At 34.3% G+C, this 18,219-nt stretch overlaps 1 protein-coding gene across 10 annotated transcripts in view; it reads left to right on the top strand.

Moving 5' to 3' along the window:
* ORC4 (origin recognition complex subunit 4) overlaps window positions 1–18,219 on the top strand; it is an 87,145-nt gene that overhangs the window by 67,739 nt on the left and 1,187 nt on the right. For 9 of the 10 annotated variants that reach the window (XM_054679026.2, XM_001159493.8, XM_054679025.2 and 6 more), the window contains 6 exons: window positions 2,187–2,338; window positions 6,523–6,696; window positions 11,207–11,293; window positions 15,411–15,519; window positions 16,265–16,360; window positions 16,445–16,512. In XM_054679026.2, the coding sequence (XP_054535001.1) occupies window positions 2,187–2,338; window positions 6,523–6,696; window positions 11,207–11,293; window positions 15,411–15,519; window positions 16,265–16,360; window positions 16,445–16,512 (686 nt within the window). The remainder of the gene's footprint in view (window positions 1–2,186; window positions 2,339–6,522; window positions 6,697–11,206; window positions 11,294–15,410; window positions 15,520–16,264; window positions 16,361–16,444; window positions 16,513–18,219) is intronic. The other variant, XM_016949789.3, reaches the window with a different exon arrangement.

Raw genomic sequence — 18,219 nt, 5'->3', positions numbered from 1 at the left:
ATTCTGGTTACTTAATTTGCATAATTCTGATAGTGGTGATGCTTGTCATTTTCATATTTTTATTGACCTTTGAAATTTCCTGGTTTATGTACAGTCATGTGCCACATAACAACCTTTAATTCAATGATAGACCACATATGTGACAGTGGTCCTATTAGATTATAAAACCATATTTTTACTGTACCTTTCCTGTGTTTAGATATGTTTAGATACACAAATACTTCCCATTGTGTTACAGTTGTCTACACTATCACATGCTCATAGGTTCATAGCCTAGGAGCAATAGGCTATGCCATATAGCCTAGGTGTCTAGTAGGCTATACCATCTAGGCTTGGGTAAGTACACTGTTAGGATGCTTGTACAACGATGCAGTCACCTAACAATACATTTCTCAGAACGTATCTCTGTCGTTAAGGGACACACGACTGTATGTCCTGTTGGGTCTTTGACCTATTGTGGTAATGTTTATGTTATGCTTATTTATCGGAATTTTTGTGTTTTATTTTTCTCTTCCCTTAAGTTTGGTTTGGACTTTTCTGCTGATCTAAAGTTTTATGTTTTCCACATAGTTAAGTTTATCTAGAAAGTTTTTTCTCTCCTTCAGATTATAAAAACATTCATTGATCCATCTTTTTATTTAATATATATATATATTTGTAATTTATAATTTGTTTGGAATTTATTCTGATTTTACCTGTAAAGTAGGGATCTAACTTTGAATAGACTAATTTTCCCCACTGATGTATAATGCAATATTTTATCAAATACTAAAATTCTATATTAGTACATAAGTCTCTTTCTAGACTTTTGAGTAATCCCTTTGGTTTTGTACCAGTATTAAGTCATTTAGGCTACTGTATTTGTTATTTGTTGAAATAAGTCTTTCTTTTATCAGATATTTGTTTCACTTTTTAACACAAATATAAAGGCGTTAAGCCTAAGGTAAAAGGGATTCTTTTACTAAAGTTGTTTCCATTATTGAAGTGAGAAAAATGTAACCAGAGGGTGATGTGGAACTTTCCCCATGAAAAGCATTGTAGTTGAAATGCTAAAAGTTGTGCTTCAAGGGAGTTTAAGTGGCTTTAGTTGAACTTTATAATCTAAAAGTTTGTTTATAAAAAGTATTTCTACAAGAAATGTACCTTGTATTTCTACTAAATAAACAACTCTCTTTTAAAGCATTAGTTTTGTTCATTAATTAGTGACTCCCCTTATATTTTAATCTTAAAGTGTTTTGGTTCTGTGTAGGTATAGAAAACTCTGTCAATTTTATAATCATTAAATAAGAATTATATTTACGTAATTATAAAAATAATAGTCTTTAGTCATTTAAATGATTTTTGACATTTTTCAACAACAAACTCTACTAGAGTCTAGGAACTAGACTGCACTTTTTATTTTTTGGAGATGGAGTTTCACTCTTGTTGCCCAGGCTAGAATACAATGGTGTGATCTCAGCTCACTGCAACCTCCGCCTCCGCAGTTCAAGAGATTCTCCTGCCTCAGCCTCCCAAGTAGCTAATTTTTTTTTTATTTTTAATAGCAGAGATGGGGTTTTACCATGTTGGCCAGGCTGGTCTCAAACCCCTGACCTTAGGTGATCCACCCACCTCGGCCTCCCAAAGTGCTGGGATTACAAGCGTGAGTCACCATGCCCGGGCCTAGACTGAACTTTTTTTTTTTTGAGATGGAGTTCACTCTCGTTGCCCAGGCTGGAGTGCAGTGGCACGATCTTGGCTCACCACAACCTCTGCCTCCTGGGTTCAAGCAATTCTCCTGCCTCAGCCTCCCGAGTAGCTGGGATTACAGGCATGCGCCACCACACCTGACTAATTTTGTATTTTTAGTAGAGATGGGACTTCTCCATGTTTGTCAGGCTGGTCTCGAACTCCCGACCTCAGGTGATCCACCCACCTCGGCCTCCCAAAGTGCTGGGATTACAGGCATGAGCCACCACGCCCAGCCTAGACTGAACTTCTTGAGAGCAGTCGGGGCTGTGTTTGTCCTTTGAATAATTTTTTTCTGTTGAATGAACGTATATGCATCAGTAAATCCCCTACCCAAAGTAGGCTGTCAGAATGTTTACAGAATTGAGTTTTAAAAACTGAAATATAGTAAATGGTTTGGAAATTTAGGAAAGATGGATATAATTTCTTATTAATGTAATGCTCTTATTTTATCTTAGGTGACCGAACTAGCAGTTGCCCAGTGATCTTCATATTAGATGAATTTGATCTTTTTGCTCATCATAAAAACCAAACACTTCTCTATAATCTTTTTGACATTTCTCAGTCTGCACAGACCCCAATAGCAGTTATTGGTCTTACATGTAGATTGGTAAGTCTTTCTGTTCATTAAAAAAATTGATTATAATATTTTAAAATTCAAGCTTAATTGCTGACACTGCTAGTCTTTTTTCACTTATTTAGGTCATTATATTAGGCATTTAAAAAATTTTGTTTCAGCAGTGCCTGGTGTATTTATCCTGCTTTCAACTCAAATTGAGGAAAACAGTTTAGTAGTTACCTTAGCCCATTAATGAATACCTCCCTCCTCCCAGTGAAATTACTGAAGAAAAAAGTATGAAATCAGATTATGCTAATAAATATAATTTCTACATTATCAAGTAATGAGGCGGTTAAATCTCACCAATATTTGAGAAAACTTGGTAATAGTTTTTATTTTAAGATTTTTTTCCCATATTTTGAAAAGGCTTGAAATCAACTCTAAGTAATACTATTCCAACTTTCAAAGTACACATCTCCAGAAATGGAAAAGATTCTACCAAGCACTGACAGTAGATAGTGGCTGCTTCATTCCATGGGATATTTTAGAATGATTTTAACTATAGTCTCAATATCACTATCACTTTGCCTTGTGAAGGCTCTGTACATATTGAACCATGTGTACCTTTGGACAGCAGTACAGGCCTTTTTGTGTTTACCTTCTTACACACATGTAGTATGAACTTACTGAATTCAGATAAAACTGGTATTGAAGAGTGCCTTGGCCCATTTTGTGTTGCTATAACATAATACCTGAGACTTGGTAATTTTTAAAGAAAAGAAGTTTATTTATCTCACAGTTCTGCAGGCTGAGAAATTCAAGCGCATGGCACTGGCTTTGTTGCAAGGGTTTTCATGCTGCATGACATGGTGGAAGGTCAAATGGGGAACCGATATGTGCAAAAACGAACCAGATAGGAGTTGGAACCTCAATTTATAACAACTCACTGTCTCAAGAACTAATTTATCCCCATGAGAACAAGAACTCACTCCAGTAAGAAGGCGTTAAATCTATTCATGAGGGTCCACTCCAGTGACCTCCCACTGTTGCACTGGCAATTAAATTTCATCATGAGATTTGGTGGGGACAAACCATATCCAAACCATAGCAAAGTTGTCTCTTTTCTCATGCTATGACTGCCATGCCTCCATAGCTTTCTTGCAATCCTCTTCCCCTTCCATTCTCAGCAGATATGTCAGGCACATTTACATGTTCACATCTCCTTTCCTACAGCCCTTTTTCGTTTTCAGAAAAGTGAAACTTTTTTCTAATTCATATTTCAACAGTCCTCCTTCCAGTGCTGTTTCTCTATAGAGTGACTGTCATTTGCCCCTCCTTCCCTGTGCTCTAGAGCTTATGATACATGGCTTTAGTAGAAACATCCCTCATACATCACTGGCTGGTGCTCCACATATCTTTATTCCTCCTTGCCAAAAGCAGCAGGCGATGACAAGGATCAAAGAAGCATCCTCCTTCTTGCCAAAAAAAAAAAAATCTTCCTTTGGGTGGAAGTGGCTGTGGTGAGTGTTGTTGACCCAATAATGGACCAAATAAAATGCCAGTAACTTCTTAGCAGTGTTATCAGATGTTCTTTTTTATTGTATATATATAATTCTCCAACTGTGTAGTTCTTTCAAGTGTAATTTTTTTTCTTTTTCTTTTTTTTTTTTTTTTTTTTTTGAGATGGAGTCTTGCTCTGTCGCCCAGGCTGGAGTACAATGGCATAATCTCGGCTCACTGCAACCTCCACCTTCGGGGTTCAAGCAATTCTCCTGCCTTAGCCTCCCGAGTAGCTGGGATTACAGCCACACACCACCATGCCTGGCTAATTTTTGTACGTTTAGTAGAGATGGGGTTTCACCATGTTGCCCAGGCTGCTCTCGAACTGCTGACCTCGTGATCTGCCCCCCTTGGCCTCCCAAAGTGCTGGGATTACAGGCGTGAGCCACTGAGCCTGGCCTCAAGTATAATTTTATCTGTGTATCCACGTTTATAGGGAGACAACAAAAGCATAGAGGGAGTAGTGACTTTGCCAGCAAGCATCTTCTTCCCCATTGGGAGTAATTCCATTTTTGTTTTTTTGTTTTTGTTTTGTTTTTACTAGTTCCTGTATGCCCACATTGCCAACTTCTGTCATTACTGCCTACTACAAAGACAGTATTTACTTCCATCTCTTTTCATTCCCAAATTTAGGGTCTGAATTGTTGCTTGTATAGATTATTACTTCCACTGTCTGCCTATATGGGTGACCTAGAACTCTTTCTTAATAGAAAATAAATGTACAATATCTGAATCTCTGAATATAACCTTTCTTGTCTTTTAGTTCTCATGCTGGCACTATACTTTTCTTTGACCTCATAAAAACATTCAAAATTTTTTATTCACCCTCCCACCTCCTACCTCAGGCTATTAGTCTTTCCTGTCCACCTTCCCAAACTAACCATGATCCCATTTTGATCACTTGAATTCTTTCCTCTATATCATGATTTCTTCACGTAGGTATTATGAGAGTCATCTGGCTAGATGTGGAGATGTATATTTCTGGGCTTAAACTACTCCCCTTTTAAAAATCTTTATAACATTTCAACAATATACGTAGGAAAGAATAAATAATGAGCCCTGAATTCCCTTCTCCACTCATTGCCAAGATTCAATTACTACAGACTAATTTTATTTATCCTCAACATCTCCTTTCATTCCTGTATTATTTTGAGGCAAAAACTAGGTATTATATCATTTTATCAGTAAGTACTTTAGAATGTATTTTTAGGAGATAAGAGCTCTTTAAAAATATATTTCCCTAATATAATTGTTATATTAGCTGTAATTCCTTAAAGTCATCAAATATCATGTCACTGTTTTTAAAACAGCTTTATTGAGATGTAATTTATACCATACAACTCACTCATTTAAATTATACAATTAACAGGGTTTTTGTTTATTCACAAAATTGTGCACAGTTCACAGAGTTGTGCATTTATCACCACAGTTTAAGAGCCACATACCTTTTAGTGATCACCCCAAATCCCCTGTTCCCTCCCCAGCCCTATGCAACCACTAATCTGCTAATCCACTTTCTGACTGTTCAATAATTTTGGAATCATACAACGTATAGTTTTGTGTGACTGGCTTCTTTAACATGTTTTCAGAGTTGATCTGTGTTACAGCATATATCAGCCCTTTATTCCTTTTTATTACCAAATAATATTCTGTTGTGTAGCTATACCACACTTTGTTTATCCATTCATCAGTTGATGGACATTTGGGTTGTTTATATTTCTTAAGCTATTAAAAATAATACTGCTGCAAACATTCACATACACTTTTTTTGTGGTTATCTGGTTTCATTTGTCTTGGTTGTATACCTTGGAGTGTAACTTAAGTAATATAATATATATTATACTGTGTATATATAGATGTATATATACATATATAATATAAATTATATATATTATATATAATATGCTGTGTCCTATAATATATTTTGAAAAATTGCTCAAGTTCATTATTAAAAAGAGATTTAGGAATGACAATTCCTGCAATATATGTGACTTAGGAAGACAGCTTACCTATTGTGCTTTTGATGTCTTGGATAGTTTGAATGCCTATCAGTTTTGTGGAAGTATTTTCTTCATTTAAGAACACTTCGTATGTCCTTACAAGCAGTACATATTAGTTATCCTTTGGTTTTTAGTGTTCTTTGACAGTAAATTTGATTCCTGATTTCTTTTTAAGGAAAAATAGCACAAATACAAATAGAGTCTAAAAGCATTACTATAAAAAAAAAAAGCCGGAAGATAACTTACGAATGCCATGTTGCATTTCTGCCACTTTCCTCTCCTAAAGTTGGTTCCTGCTGCCTATCATGCTTTTAATTTTTTAATCTCAGTTCTTCATAGAATGTACAGAATTCCTTATTGACACTCTTGGTGTTACTGTGACATATAGCTATTCAATATTGTCAGTTTTTTTAAACGGTCATGTTGGGTCTTGGAATGTTACAGATTAGCTGAGAGTAACATGGTGGGAAAAAGGCATGACATCACCAAGCCAGCAAATGCCTGGAGGTGGATTATTTAGTTTGCATAAAATGTTTTAAATGTTTAATTATGTATTGTAGACTAAACATTACTAATTATAGGTGATAGTTTACTTACACCTCTAACATTGGTACAGTGTTTTTGTTTTTTTTAAAACATTCATCTTCCTTATAGAGATTTCTGTTTGTTTTTAAGGATATTTTGGAACTCTTAGAAAAAAGAGTGAAGTCAAGATTTTCTCACCGGCAGATACACTTAATGAATTCATTTGGTTTTCCACAGTATGTTAAAATATTTAAAGAACAGTTATCTCTACCTGCAGAGTTTCCAGACAAGGTTTTTGCTGAGAAGTGGAATGAAAATGTTCAGGTATCTTAAAAGGCAATAAAGCTAAATGTCCCTTGCTATATGATTTAAAGCAATTAAAACACAAATTTTAGAAATTAGTAAATTAACACAAAGTTTCTAATATTGCTGAAGGATAATGCTGCAGTAATACAAATTATATACTTTTTAAAAATTTTCTTCTTATAACAGACAGTTGAAATGTCATTTCTCCTAAATTCTATCTCAAAAGAACATCACAGTTAAGCTTTAGGATTTATGTTATTAGTTTGAAGTAAACTTTAATGAGGCTTTAGTTTTATCTATATGTGGTTTATATTTTAGATAATTTTATTTTATATATTTTACATATTTAACAATAATAATAAATAGTAAATAATGATAAATAAATGTTAATGACTCATACCTATTCTGTGTGGATTTTTTTTTCTTCCAGTTTTCATTAGCAACTTCAGCTTTTATTTTGTTGGGCCTTAAGAGGCAGTACAGACTGTGGCACCTCCAGTTATATTATCTAATAGGTGATCACATCTCACAGTCCCTGGAGACCTGAGAGTCTTAGATACAAAGGCAGGTTCATATGTTGTTTTAAAGATTTGCCACACCTTTGAGACTATAAATTTACCTGTGCTTAAAATATTCTCAACACACTAGCATTTTAATCTTACGCTGTCGAAAAGTTTCAGTTGGCAAAGAGAAAGGAGGAAGTATGCATGTGTGTGTGTATTTAATAATATAATTGAAAAACATCATTAATGAATAAGTCCCTTATGCTAGAATCTCAAAAAATATTGGCCTCGTGAGAGTGGAAAATAATATAGAGTCCCTGGCTCTGAAGGAATTGGGAAAAACTGATTTATAATGTTAAAATACCGGTAAGGATAATTAGATCTTTGAATAGAATTACACAGTCTATATTCACTGACTCCATAGAAAGGATTGTTTTGTTTTAAAGCAATAGTGGTAGATTGTATTTTTACCATGAATTTTTAAATACTAATACTAAATTGGAAGCGTTTTGCATTTAAGTGATTATTGTTTGATTATAAAATATAGTCTCATGTAAGCAGTATTTTGACACATTTCATTTTTTTAAAATATCATAAAAGTTTATTGAACAAAATGTAATTAGTGCAAAAGAATACATGATAAACAGTGGAAGTTTCCCTTAAGACTATATCAATTCTCTTTTCTTCTACTATGGAATAATTACTTGGTCTACAACATTGCAGAGTTTACATACATGCTAAATATGTTGTTTTTACATAAAGGACTCAAAGCCTACATATTTTTATATTACTTTTTTCCCATTGTTATGATTAATAATTCCCTGTTCTTTTTCTTAATACAACTGTACATAATTGTATGTAAAAATAGCTGACATTATCTTTAAAATTCAGATATTATGCCTTGATATAATTAGGTATGGATTCTCCCTTCCACTCAATCTTTCCTGAGACTCGGGTATTTCAATTACCTGACCAAGTGTCTTTGATACTATTTCTAATTATAGGATTCCATCTATAGGAGCACCTTTTTTGTAGTTGGTACTCCCACATTGTCCCCTTTTACTGGGGTCTGGTGTGAACCAGACCTCTGGATCTTCAGCTTTTAGATCTACTTTTCAGTGCCTCACAGACTTTCATCTTCTACAACTCCTGAACTGATTGTCTTATTCCACCAGTATGTTTTTCTGGCTGTTTTAGAGATTCAAATGTAGTCTTTCATAGTATTTAAATGTCTGTACTTTCCATGGGCTTTTTTTTTTCCATACCTGCTCACACTTAATCTTCCTAAGGTAACTACATGGTCTAGGTTGCACTGTGCCATTTTTCATCCACTTTCCTTCCCAACTGTGTTGCATTCTGAGCATCTCAAATTGAGTCTATAAATAAAGAGGATGCTGGGAGTTACTGGTGAAGAAGTATAACTGCTTCTTAGAAAATGGTAACCATGTGTTAGTAGCATAACTAATCTACTTTCTGGACTTTTGTTGCAGACCTTAAATCCCCTGCATGTGAGCACTATCTTGTCATCATTTTGATAGTCTTAATAGTCAGTTTCATTAAGTAGAACCAGCATCACTGGTGTTTGTGTCTCTGAGTTCTAATATTTTCTTCCCCTATCCTGATCATCTTGTGCCTGTCTTTGGTATGTGAATAAAATGAGCTTCCCTTGAAAAATCTGTCAGCACCATGGTCAGAGTCCCTGCCTTGTGGAGTAGGGTGGTAGCTGCATTAAAGGGAGCTATTCTTTCTCTTAGTGCTGATTATCCAGGAAGCTATTTTGAATGGCAGGATTAAGCCAATAGCAGTGATACAGATAACAGGTCACACATGGAATCTCATCCAAGAAATATCTTCAGGATAAGATTGAACCTTGATATCCTGCCTAATTTGAAGGTTTGTTTTAGCCCTACTTCAAATGAGTCAAATAAGCAGAGTAGACTCTATCTTAGCATGGCAGTATAAGAGGGATCCTTTGAAAAGAACATTTAAAAGAATCATACCTTATTCTCCTCAAATGAAATCTCCCAAAGTACTGTAGCTTATGTGGTTGTTGATAATAGCCTTATCCTCAAATAGAGTATAGTGTTTGAATCAAGATGGAATTAAAAATATAATGAACGAGGTTAGACAATTTTTTTTGTTTAAATGGCTCATGTAGATAAGGTAGGCATTTTAAAAAGCAGAATAAGTAATTATAGAAGCAAGAAGGCGATAGCTTTTAGAAGGAGGGGGAATTGGAGTCAAACCACTAAAAAATAAAGAGATAAAGTAGGAAGGTGGAGTATAGAAGATTAACCTTTGAAGCATCATGTCAAAGAGAGGCAAATACAGGTTTTAAAAATAATTGATTCTTGCAGAGAAAATTTCTTCAATTTTGTCCCAGGTGATTTTCTTTAGTTTTCCTAAGTGCTCCGATTTTACCACATCAACTTCTACAAGTGACAGATTACAGAAACCAAGACTATAGTTTGCCTGTGATATTTAGCCACATATCTTCCATATTGCAATTTTAAAACTGGAAAAGCTAAACAAATTTTTTTTAATTTCCAAAAGGTATTACTTTGTTTTTTTTATGTTCACCCTGTGTACTTCCAAGGATATTCTACCGTGTTTGTGATAGAAAAAGATATAGTAACCAGAAGTCCTTTAAAATACAAAGAGAAGACTAGAAACAATAGCAAGGGAGTGGGAACTATAATTAAGATAATATATTTCCTGAGAGTATAAAATTTTATTCCAGTAGACTAGAACTTACTTCTGAATCTGGTCTTCTTAGAGTGGACAAAGTAAATACATATAATTACAGCTCTAGAAAATACAGAAATGCTTAGTTTTCTGGGCTTTTTTTTTTGAAAAAGAATCCTTATTCCATGCAGATGATTTTTGAAAAATTATGACAATCTTTTCCAGGCCTTTCTTGGCTCTCCTACTTCTGAATTTACTCTTTTTTCATCTAATCTTTTCTTCAATGCCAGTGTTCCTCACCTTCCATTCAACCCTAATTACTGCAGTCACTTGCCTCTTTAGATGGTACTTTCTCAAAGGGCCCTGGTGATATTTGAATTTCTAAAGCCATTAGCCTCTTCTCAAATATATCTTTTTACAAAGTAGTTTATATTGTTGAACCTCACTTCTCTCTTAAAACTTTGTTCCCTTGTTTTCTAGATCTCTGCTCTGTCTTAGATTCTCTTCCAGTCTTTGGTATCTTTCTTAATTTCTTAGTTTTTCTCTTTTCCCACCTACTACTTAAATATTAATAATCCAAGATTCATTTTTTGACCACATTTCACTTTTCACAGGCCATTTTGTTTCCCATAGATCATCTTTGATTTTTATCTTCTACCTTTCAAACCCTTCCTTCTCTTCTGCTGCCAGTTAATTCTCTACCAGATGTACTCCTATAAACGTCTTAATTCTTTTTTCTTCATAACACTCAGATAATTCCGACCCACTTTACCTCTTGTCTGGACAGCTACCTCCAGTTAGGTTTTTCTGCCTTTTCTTTTTGTACATTCACTTTGCCAGTAATTGAGACTCCAGTACGTGACTACTCATTTTCTGCCAATGTGATAATTTTCCTGCTACTCATGCTGTTCCCTGTAACTGGAATGTTCTTCCTTCTTTTTTAAATCTCTTGTCTCATCCAGTTTAAGCATTCTTTGTAATACTTTACCTTGTATCCCTAGGTACAGTAACTCATGCACTTCTGTTTTTGTGCTGCATTTTGTTCATTTCACTAGTATGACTGTGTAGTAGTTTCCCTTATTCAAGTACGAATTTGGGGTTAGCCAGGATTGTTTTATCATTGTGTTTATTGAATTAACATAAAGAACAGGATAAGAAAATTAGTAGACTGGAAACTTTATTTTGGTTTTAGTGTTCTACAGATAAGACCAACATCTATTTAATAATGAATTAATATTAGATAGAGTTAGTAAGGTACACCAACCAGTAAGGCACAGGATTATATTTAGGTTTTAAACTACATCTTTCCTCAATTTTGGCTTTTTTTTTTTTCCCTTTAGTATCTCTCAGAAGATAGAAGTGTGCAAGAAGTACTACGGAAGCATTTCAATATCAGCAAAAACCTGCGGTCATTACACATGCTATTGGTTTGTATTAGTTTTGTTTTATTGTTTGTTGCTTTGTTTTTGTTTTTAATAGTGACGGGGTCTCACTTTGTTGCTCAGACTGGTTGCGAACTCCTGGCCTTAAGCCATCCTCCCACCTCTGCCTCCCTAAGTGCTGACATTACAAGCATCAACCACTGTGCCCAGCCTACTTTTATCATTTTCTATCTTTCATTAGATAATTAAGTTTTTATGGGAATTGATTAAACCTGTAGGTAAATTTTGGGAGAATCGACATGCATTGGAACACTACATCGAGTGTTCCAATCTCTGAATAGGGTTCATATCTCCTTTTATTTGATTTCTTGTTTGATTACTTTCATCAGCATTTTATAGCTCTTACTACACAGATGATGTACTTATTTAATGTGTATACCAATATTTAATTTGTTAGAACAATTGTAAATGGGTTTTGAAATTTTGGTTTCCCACATATTCATTACATTTCCCACATATTCATTACATATAGAATATGTGATTGATTACATATATACACATTAATATATAGAAATGTGATTGACTTATAGTCTATGCTGAACTCACTTATTCTAAGAGGTTTTTTAATAGATTCCTTGGGACTCTACATTTTTCACAAATAGTGACTTTTTTTTTTCTTTCCAATCTGTATGCCTTTTATTTCTTTTCTTGCTTTTTTGCAATGGCTAGAATTTCCAGTGTTATGTTGAATTAGAGCAGTGAGAGTGGACATCCTTTCTTGTTCCCAGTCTTAGGAAGAAAGGATTCAAACTTTTACCATTAAGTATAATGTTAGCTGTAGGTTTTTTATACATGTTCATTATCAGGTTGAGGTAATCCTCATCTGTTTGTAACTTGCTGAGAGTTTCTTATAAATGGGTGTTGGATTTTGTCAAATGCTTATTCTCGATCGTTTCGCATGACCATGTTTCTCTTTAACCTGTTGATATATTTGATTATGTTATTTTTTGAGTGTTGAACCAGCCTTATATACCTGGAATAAATCCTACTTGGTTATGATGTTTTGCCAAGTAATTATATCTTAAGCTTACATAATACCAATATCAAACAAGAAGTACTTAATTGTTCTGAAAATTAACTTTCTTCACTAAGAGTATTTGGTTTTAGTCTAATATTTCTAGAAAATTATGGCAAATACCTTTGAAAGACAAGATAGTTTTGGTTTCATAGAAAGGTCATTTTTAATAATAATAGAATAATAATGACAGTAGCTACCATTTATGGACTGGCATATGAGCCAAGTACTGTTGATACTAGTAGTACCTATATTATGTCTGGCCATTGGAATAATCTTATTTTTTATTCTTACCCCTAAAGAAATTGAGGCTCCTTAAACTAAGTAACTTGCCGAAGGTCACACTACTAGTAGATAACAAAGCCAGGACTTAATCCAAAGCTCTCTGGCTTCAAGTTTGTGTCCTACTTGGCTGTATGGTTCACCCATGTTTATATACAAGTTTTCTTTCCTCATTGCTGCTTCTGCTGAGGAATTTAAGTCTTTTTATCCCTATTTACTTTTCTTCTATTGTCAAAAGCATACTGCCATTTTCAGCATATCATGAAGGAATTTGGGGACTAGTAATTTTTAGAGGAGGGGTGTGTGTGTGTGTGTGTATGTATATATATATACACACACGTCTTCATCTGGGAAAATATCTCTGCCTCAGTATTGTCAATATTAACGGCCATTGTTCTGCCATTTTTCTATTACATTTTTAATTCATGGTAATGAATTAAATAATGGCTTGTTTTTTGTCATATGGGATTCTACTTTGAGGGCTGCTTACTCATATTCTTAGCTCATCCCATTATTTGTTGTCATTGTCTTACTGTGGAAGCTCATTATAGATTACAGATTTTCAGCCTCTCCAGTAACCAGAGAAATACTACAATTAAACTTTTTTTTTCTTGCCAATCTAGTGGGTGTTAAAGGTTATGCTTGATGGTATCATGACTGTGACTATTAATATTTATTGCTGCTGCCAATGTAAATATGTGTAAGTGCTTTGGAGAGCAATTTATTTAGCAAATTAGGTAACTAGAGAAACATACTAATTAGAGAAAGTCTAGTTACCTAATGCACAGGAAGACATGTCCAAGGTTGTTTATTACAGTCTTGTTTATAATTGGGAAAAAAAAAGAAATGAAAGATGTCTGTCAATAGGAAATTAGGAAATGAATAATCATGGATATATACAAAGAAATATAACGAAAAAATGAATAAAACAGATTTGATACTGCCTCAACATGGGTAAAACCTCACAGTGAAGAGAGTTGTGAAGATACAATATATTTATATAAAAGTTGAAAATTACTCTGTTGTATAATACATGTATATGTAGTAGAAGTATTAGGTTGGTGCAAAAGTTACCATTACTTTCAGTGCCCAAAATGGCAATTACTTTTGCACCAACCTAATAGTATAGCCATACTTGGTTGTTTTATGTGGGGAAGAGTCCAATCCGGAGGAGATGGGCTTCAACTCTAAAATCATATTTCTTAAGCAGGTAAAGTAGTCATAGATATTTATTATTCTCTGTTGCCTTTGTATATGTTAAAAAAAATTTATGCCTTTGTGTCCTCATAGCTTAGCTCCCACATATCATATCAGTGAGAACATATGATGTTTGGTTTTCCATTCCTGAGTTACTTCACTTAGAATAATAGTCTCCAGTCTCATCCAGGTCATTGCAAATGCTGTTAGTTCATTCCTTTTTATGACTGTGTAGTATCCATAGTATATATATACCACATATATATATCTCCATATATATATATATCCATATATCCATAGTATATATATACCACAGTTTCTTTATCCACTCGTTGATTGATGGGCATTTGGGTTGGTTCTACGACTTTGCAATTGTGAGTTGTGCTGCTATAAACATGCACATGCAAGCATCTTTTTCAAATAATGACTTCTTTTCCTCTGGGTAGATGCCCTGTAGTGGGATTGCTGTATCAAATGATAGTTCTACTTTTAGTTCTTTAAGGAATCTCCGCATTGTTTTCCAGTGGGGCGAGGGATAAAAGACTACAAATATGATGCAGTGTATACTGCTCGAGTGATGCATGCACCAAAGTCTCACAAATCACCACTAAAGAACTTACTCATGTAACCAAATACCACCCATACCACAATAACTTACAGAAAAATGAAGTTAAAAAATAAAAATTAAAAAATTAATAACTAAAGGAAAAAGGAAAGGAGAGAGAAAGGGAGGGAGCACTGGCAATCTAGGTCCCAACCAGTAGGAGAATGAAGGACAAAGATTGCCAAACTCTCTGCCCAGCTAATCAGTTGCGCCCTTGTTAAGGTGAAGGAGAGTTTCTTGGATAATTATATCCCAAATATTGCATGGCACATACTACTAAGAAACTATTTATTGTTTATTTGAAATTGAAATTTAACCAGAGGTCATGCATTTTTATCTGCTAAATCTTCTAACCCTAAATGACCAAATTTAACTTTCATGAAAAATACAAATAAAGAAGGAAGAAAGGAAATCTTCAAATACTTGAGTAGCAACTCTGGTCCAGGACCTCTGTTCATTTTTGAACAGAGAAGCAGCACAAGAGAAGGAGACTGTGCTTTCAAGGAGAGTTATTCCTGAGTATAAATGTGCTGTTTTCTTTTCTTTTTTGTACAATTGAACATAAAACAGCTAACTTGTGTCTAAATTAATACTAACCTGGCTGGATGATTGGGTGGTGAAAAAGTTAACAAGTAAGGCGTAGATCTGCCTTTTGGGCTTGTGTTTGGGGCTTTTATTAGTAAGTATTCTTAATTATTTTTAGTTTCTTCTCCTTGACCTACTCCTCTTTAAACATTGTTCTTCCAAGCAGTAAGTAAACAAGTTATGCAACTGGGATGGGTTAGAGAGAGCAGCAAGAACTTTTTTTATGCTTTACATCTGCAGTTATGTGACACACAAATTGAAATACTGAATTTTAATACAACTGAATTTGAGAATACCTTCCTAAGCATTAATATTTACTCTCCCTGAAGAATTAACTATACAAATTCAGAAGTTTTGCACAGTATCTCCAAAATGCCCATGTAAATACGTAATTGTTTTTCTGATCTGTCTTTCCCTAGATGCTTGCTTTAAATCGAGTAACAGCATCGCACCCATTTATGACTGCCGTAGATCTAATGGAAGCAAGCCAACTGTGTAGCATGGACTCGAAAGCAAATATTGTACATGGTGAGAACCCAGCCTTATTTTTTAAATTGTGGTTTTTAAAACTTTGAATTTAGATAATGGAATGTTTTTAAAATTACAATTAACGTGGGCATAATGCTTTATAAAATGCTTTCGTATCCATATAGCCTTTAACTTAGTCCCTTTAAAGGTACTATCACTCCCATTTAAAGTGAAAAAAAATTTGACGCTCTGCCTCTTTTGCCACATTGAAAATCCAGGTAAGACTATGTTGCTGATGTTATCATTGTATCAAGAACTACTGAAGAGCATTCTCTGGGTTTCAGCCATTTTGGGTTTGTTATTTCCTTTTCCAAATGTAATGAACCCTTTCCTCTCCGGGGAAAAAAGGAATACACAGATTTGGATATAATTTCCAGGAGTTTAGGAAGTCTCTAGATAAATCCTACGCAAAGGCCCTATGTGATTTAAAGTCACATAACAATTGAAGTTTATTTTGTTTACTGTGGGCCATATGGTGAGTGCCTGATAATATTTTGCCAATCTTTGTGACATTTCTAAAAGTTTAAAAATATCCTTATTTTGCAGATATGAAAAAAACTAAGCTCAGGGAGGTTAAGTAACTTAAATTTATATAGATAATTGAAACACATTGAAATCTAGAAGAATCTTGACCTTCTTCACCCCTCAGAACCATAGATCTTTCACTATATTGTATTCTTTGGAGAACAGTTATTTCAGTCTTATGTGTCATTAAACTGATAGTTTTTTTTCCCTTTTACTGTAGGTCTATCAGTCTTGGAAATCTGTCTTATAATAGCAATGAAACATTTAAATGACATCTATGAGGAAGAGCCATTTAATTTTCAAATGGTCTATAATGGTGAGATGAGACTTAAGTAGCTTTTTTCTGACTCTTCCCCACTGCTTATTTGAAGGTATAATGTTGTCATTGCTTTCTACTCAGAGTTTCAGAAGTTTGTTCAAAGGAAAGCACATTCCGTTTATAATTTTGAAAAACCTGTTGTCATGAAGGTAAGATTTAGTTTGCTGTCATTTTTCTACAGACAAGTATATTTTTTACATCCAATTTGATTATGTATTAAAATTGCACTTTCATTTTTAAACATTAAGTATTATAGAGATTTTTTTCAAAACAAGAAAATTATCTAAAAATGAAATATTTTGGAAAAATCTGAGGAAGTGACCGGTTGTTTTAGTTTGTGGAGGTATACTGCCCTCTGCTGTCTCTTCAGAGCACTTGCATCCCGAAAACAACTACTCAGTATAGTGTGTGATATAACCTTTCCCTTTCCAACCCAAGGATTGGCTTTTATAATCTCAGCAGTAAAAGGAGAAAACAATGAAAATTAGAGCCATTAAGAAACTTAAAAGACAAAATCTTACTGGCCTTTGAGGGCATACAGAGAAAGTGTTATTTGGGGGCTGAGTCATGAGTTTTACAACTTCAGGACTTCATGTAGATTACCATTGTCCACTACAAAGATAATGTGAGCCATGTAATGTAGTTTTAAATTTTCCAGTACCTGTAAGAAAAATAAAAAGGTTTAATTTTAATTATATATTTAATGCAACATATCAAAAATATGTCATTCTATAATCATTATAGAAGAACAGTAAGGTATTTTACATTCTTTTGAATTAAGTCTTTAACATTTGGTGTACATTATATTTAAGCACATCTCAGTGGCCTAAATGTTTACTGGAAATTCTTGCTGTTTAGATTCCATAAAATGTATAGCTGAGAAAGTAAATTTACATTTTGAAATTGTTCTAAACATGCTCAGAATTTTCTAATAGAACTAAATATCCATTTTTAAGTTTAAAAAAAAATTGAGTCACACATTGAAGTGCTCAGTAGCCTAGTGTGGACAGTGCAGCTCTTGAAGATTTTAAGGAAAGAAACTTTTAAAACAGTGGATTCCCCAAGTCCATTGGCATCCCTTATAGGCCCTAGTAACCAGAATTTCATTTCTTGTAGCAACAAAAATGAGTACAGAGCATTGCCATTTCTTCAAAGAAACAGGAAATGTATTTTACAATACTGGAGGGTTTTTTTCCCCTAATAGTCTTATTTTGTGAGAGTTGTGAAAATGGAAAGGTTACCCAAGTATTTAAATTTTTTTTTTTTTTTTTTTTTTTTTTTTTTGAGATGGAGTCTCCTGTCGCCTACGCTGGAGTACAGTGGCGGGCGCAATCTTGGCTCACTGCAACCTCTGCCTCCCGAGTTAAGCGATTCTCCTGCCTCAGCCTCCTGAATAGCTGGGATTACAGGCGTGCACCACTATGCCCATCTGATTTTTGTATTCTTAGTAGAGACAGTGTTTCACCATGTTGGTCAGGCTGGTCTCAAACTCCTGACCTCATGATCCGCCCACCTCGGCCTCCCAAAGTGCTGGGATTACAGGCGTGAGCCACTGCGCCCAGCCTGCATTTAAATTCTCAATAATTTGTAGCTGCTCATTTCTGAATTTTCAATTATGAAGTGTTTTGCTATTTAGAAATGTTTTAAATCTGCACAGTTCTATTCAGCTCTTAACACCTGCAGCCTCCAGTATTTTCTCATGTTCAGATATGAAGGTATCTGAGCTGTTTCTCTATCAGAAGAATTTATGTGATACATAGAGAATATGTTCCAGTGATGTTTTTACAGTGAGTTGTAAGATTCCTGAGGATTCTATTATATTCTATTTCAGTGTATCATTGTTTAATGGTTAGTAT

This window comes from Pan troglodytes, chromosome 13 (genome assembly GCF_028858775.2).
Source record: "Pan troglodytes isolate AG18354 chromosome 13, NHGRI_mPanTro3-v2.0_pri, whole genome shotgun sequence".
NCBI classification, from domain to species: domain Eukaryota; kingdom Metazoa; phylum Chordata; class Mammalia; order Primates; family Hominidae; genus Pan; species Pan troglodytes.
This window is presented reverse-complemented; position numbering and strand designations above follow the sequence as displayed.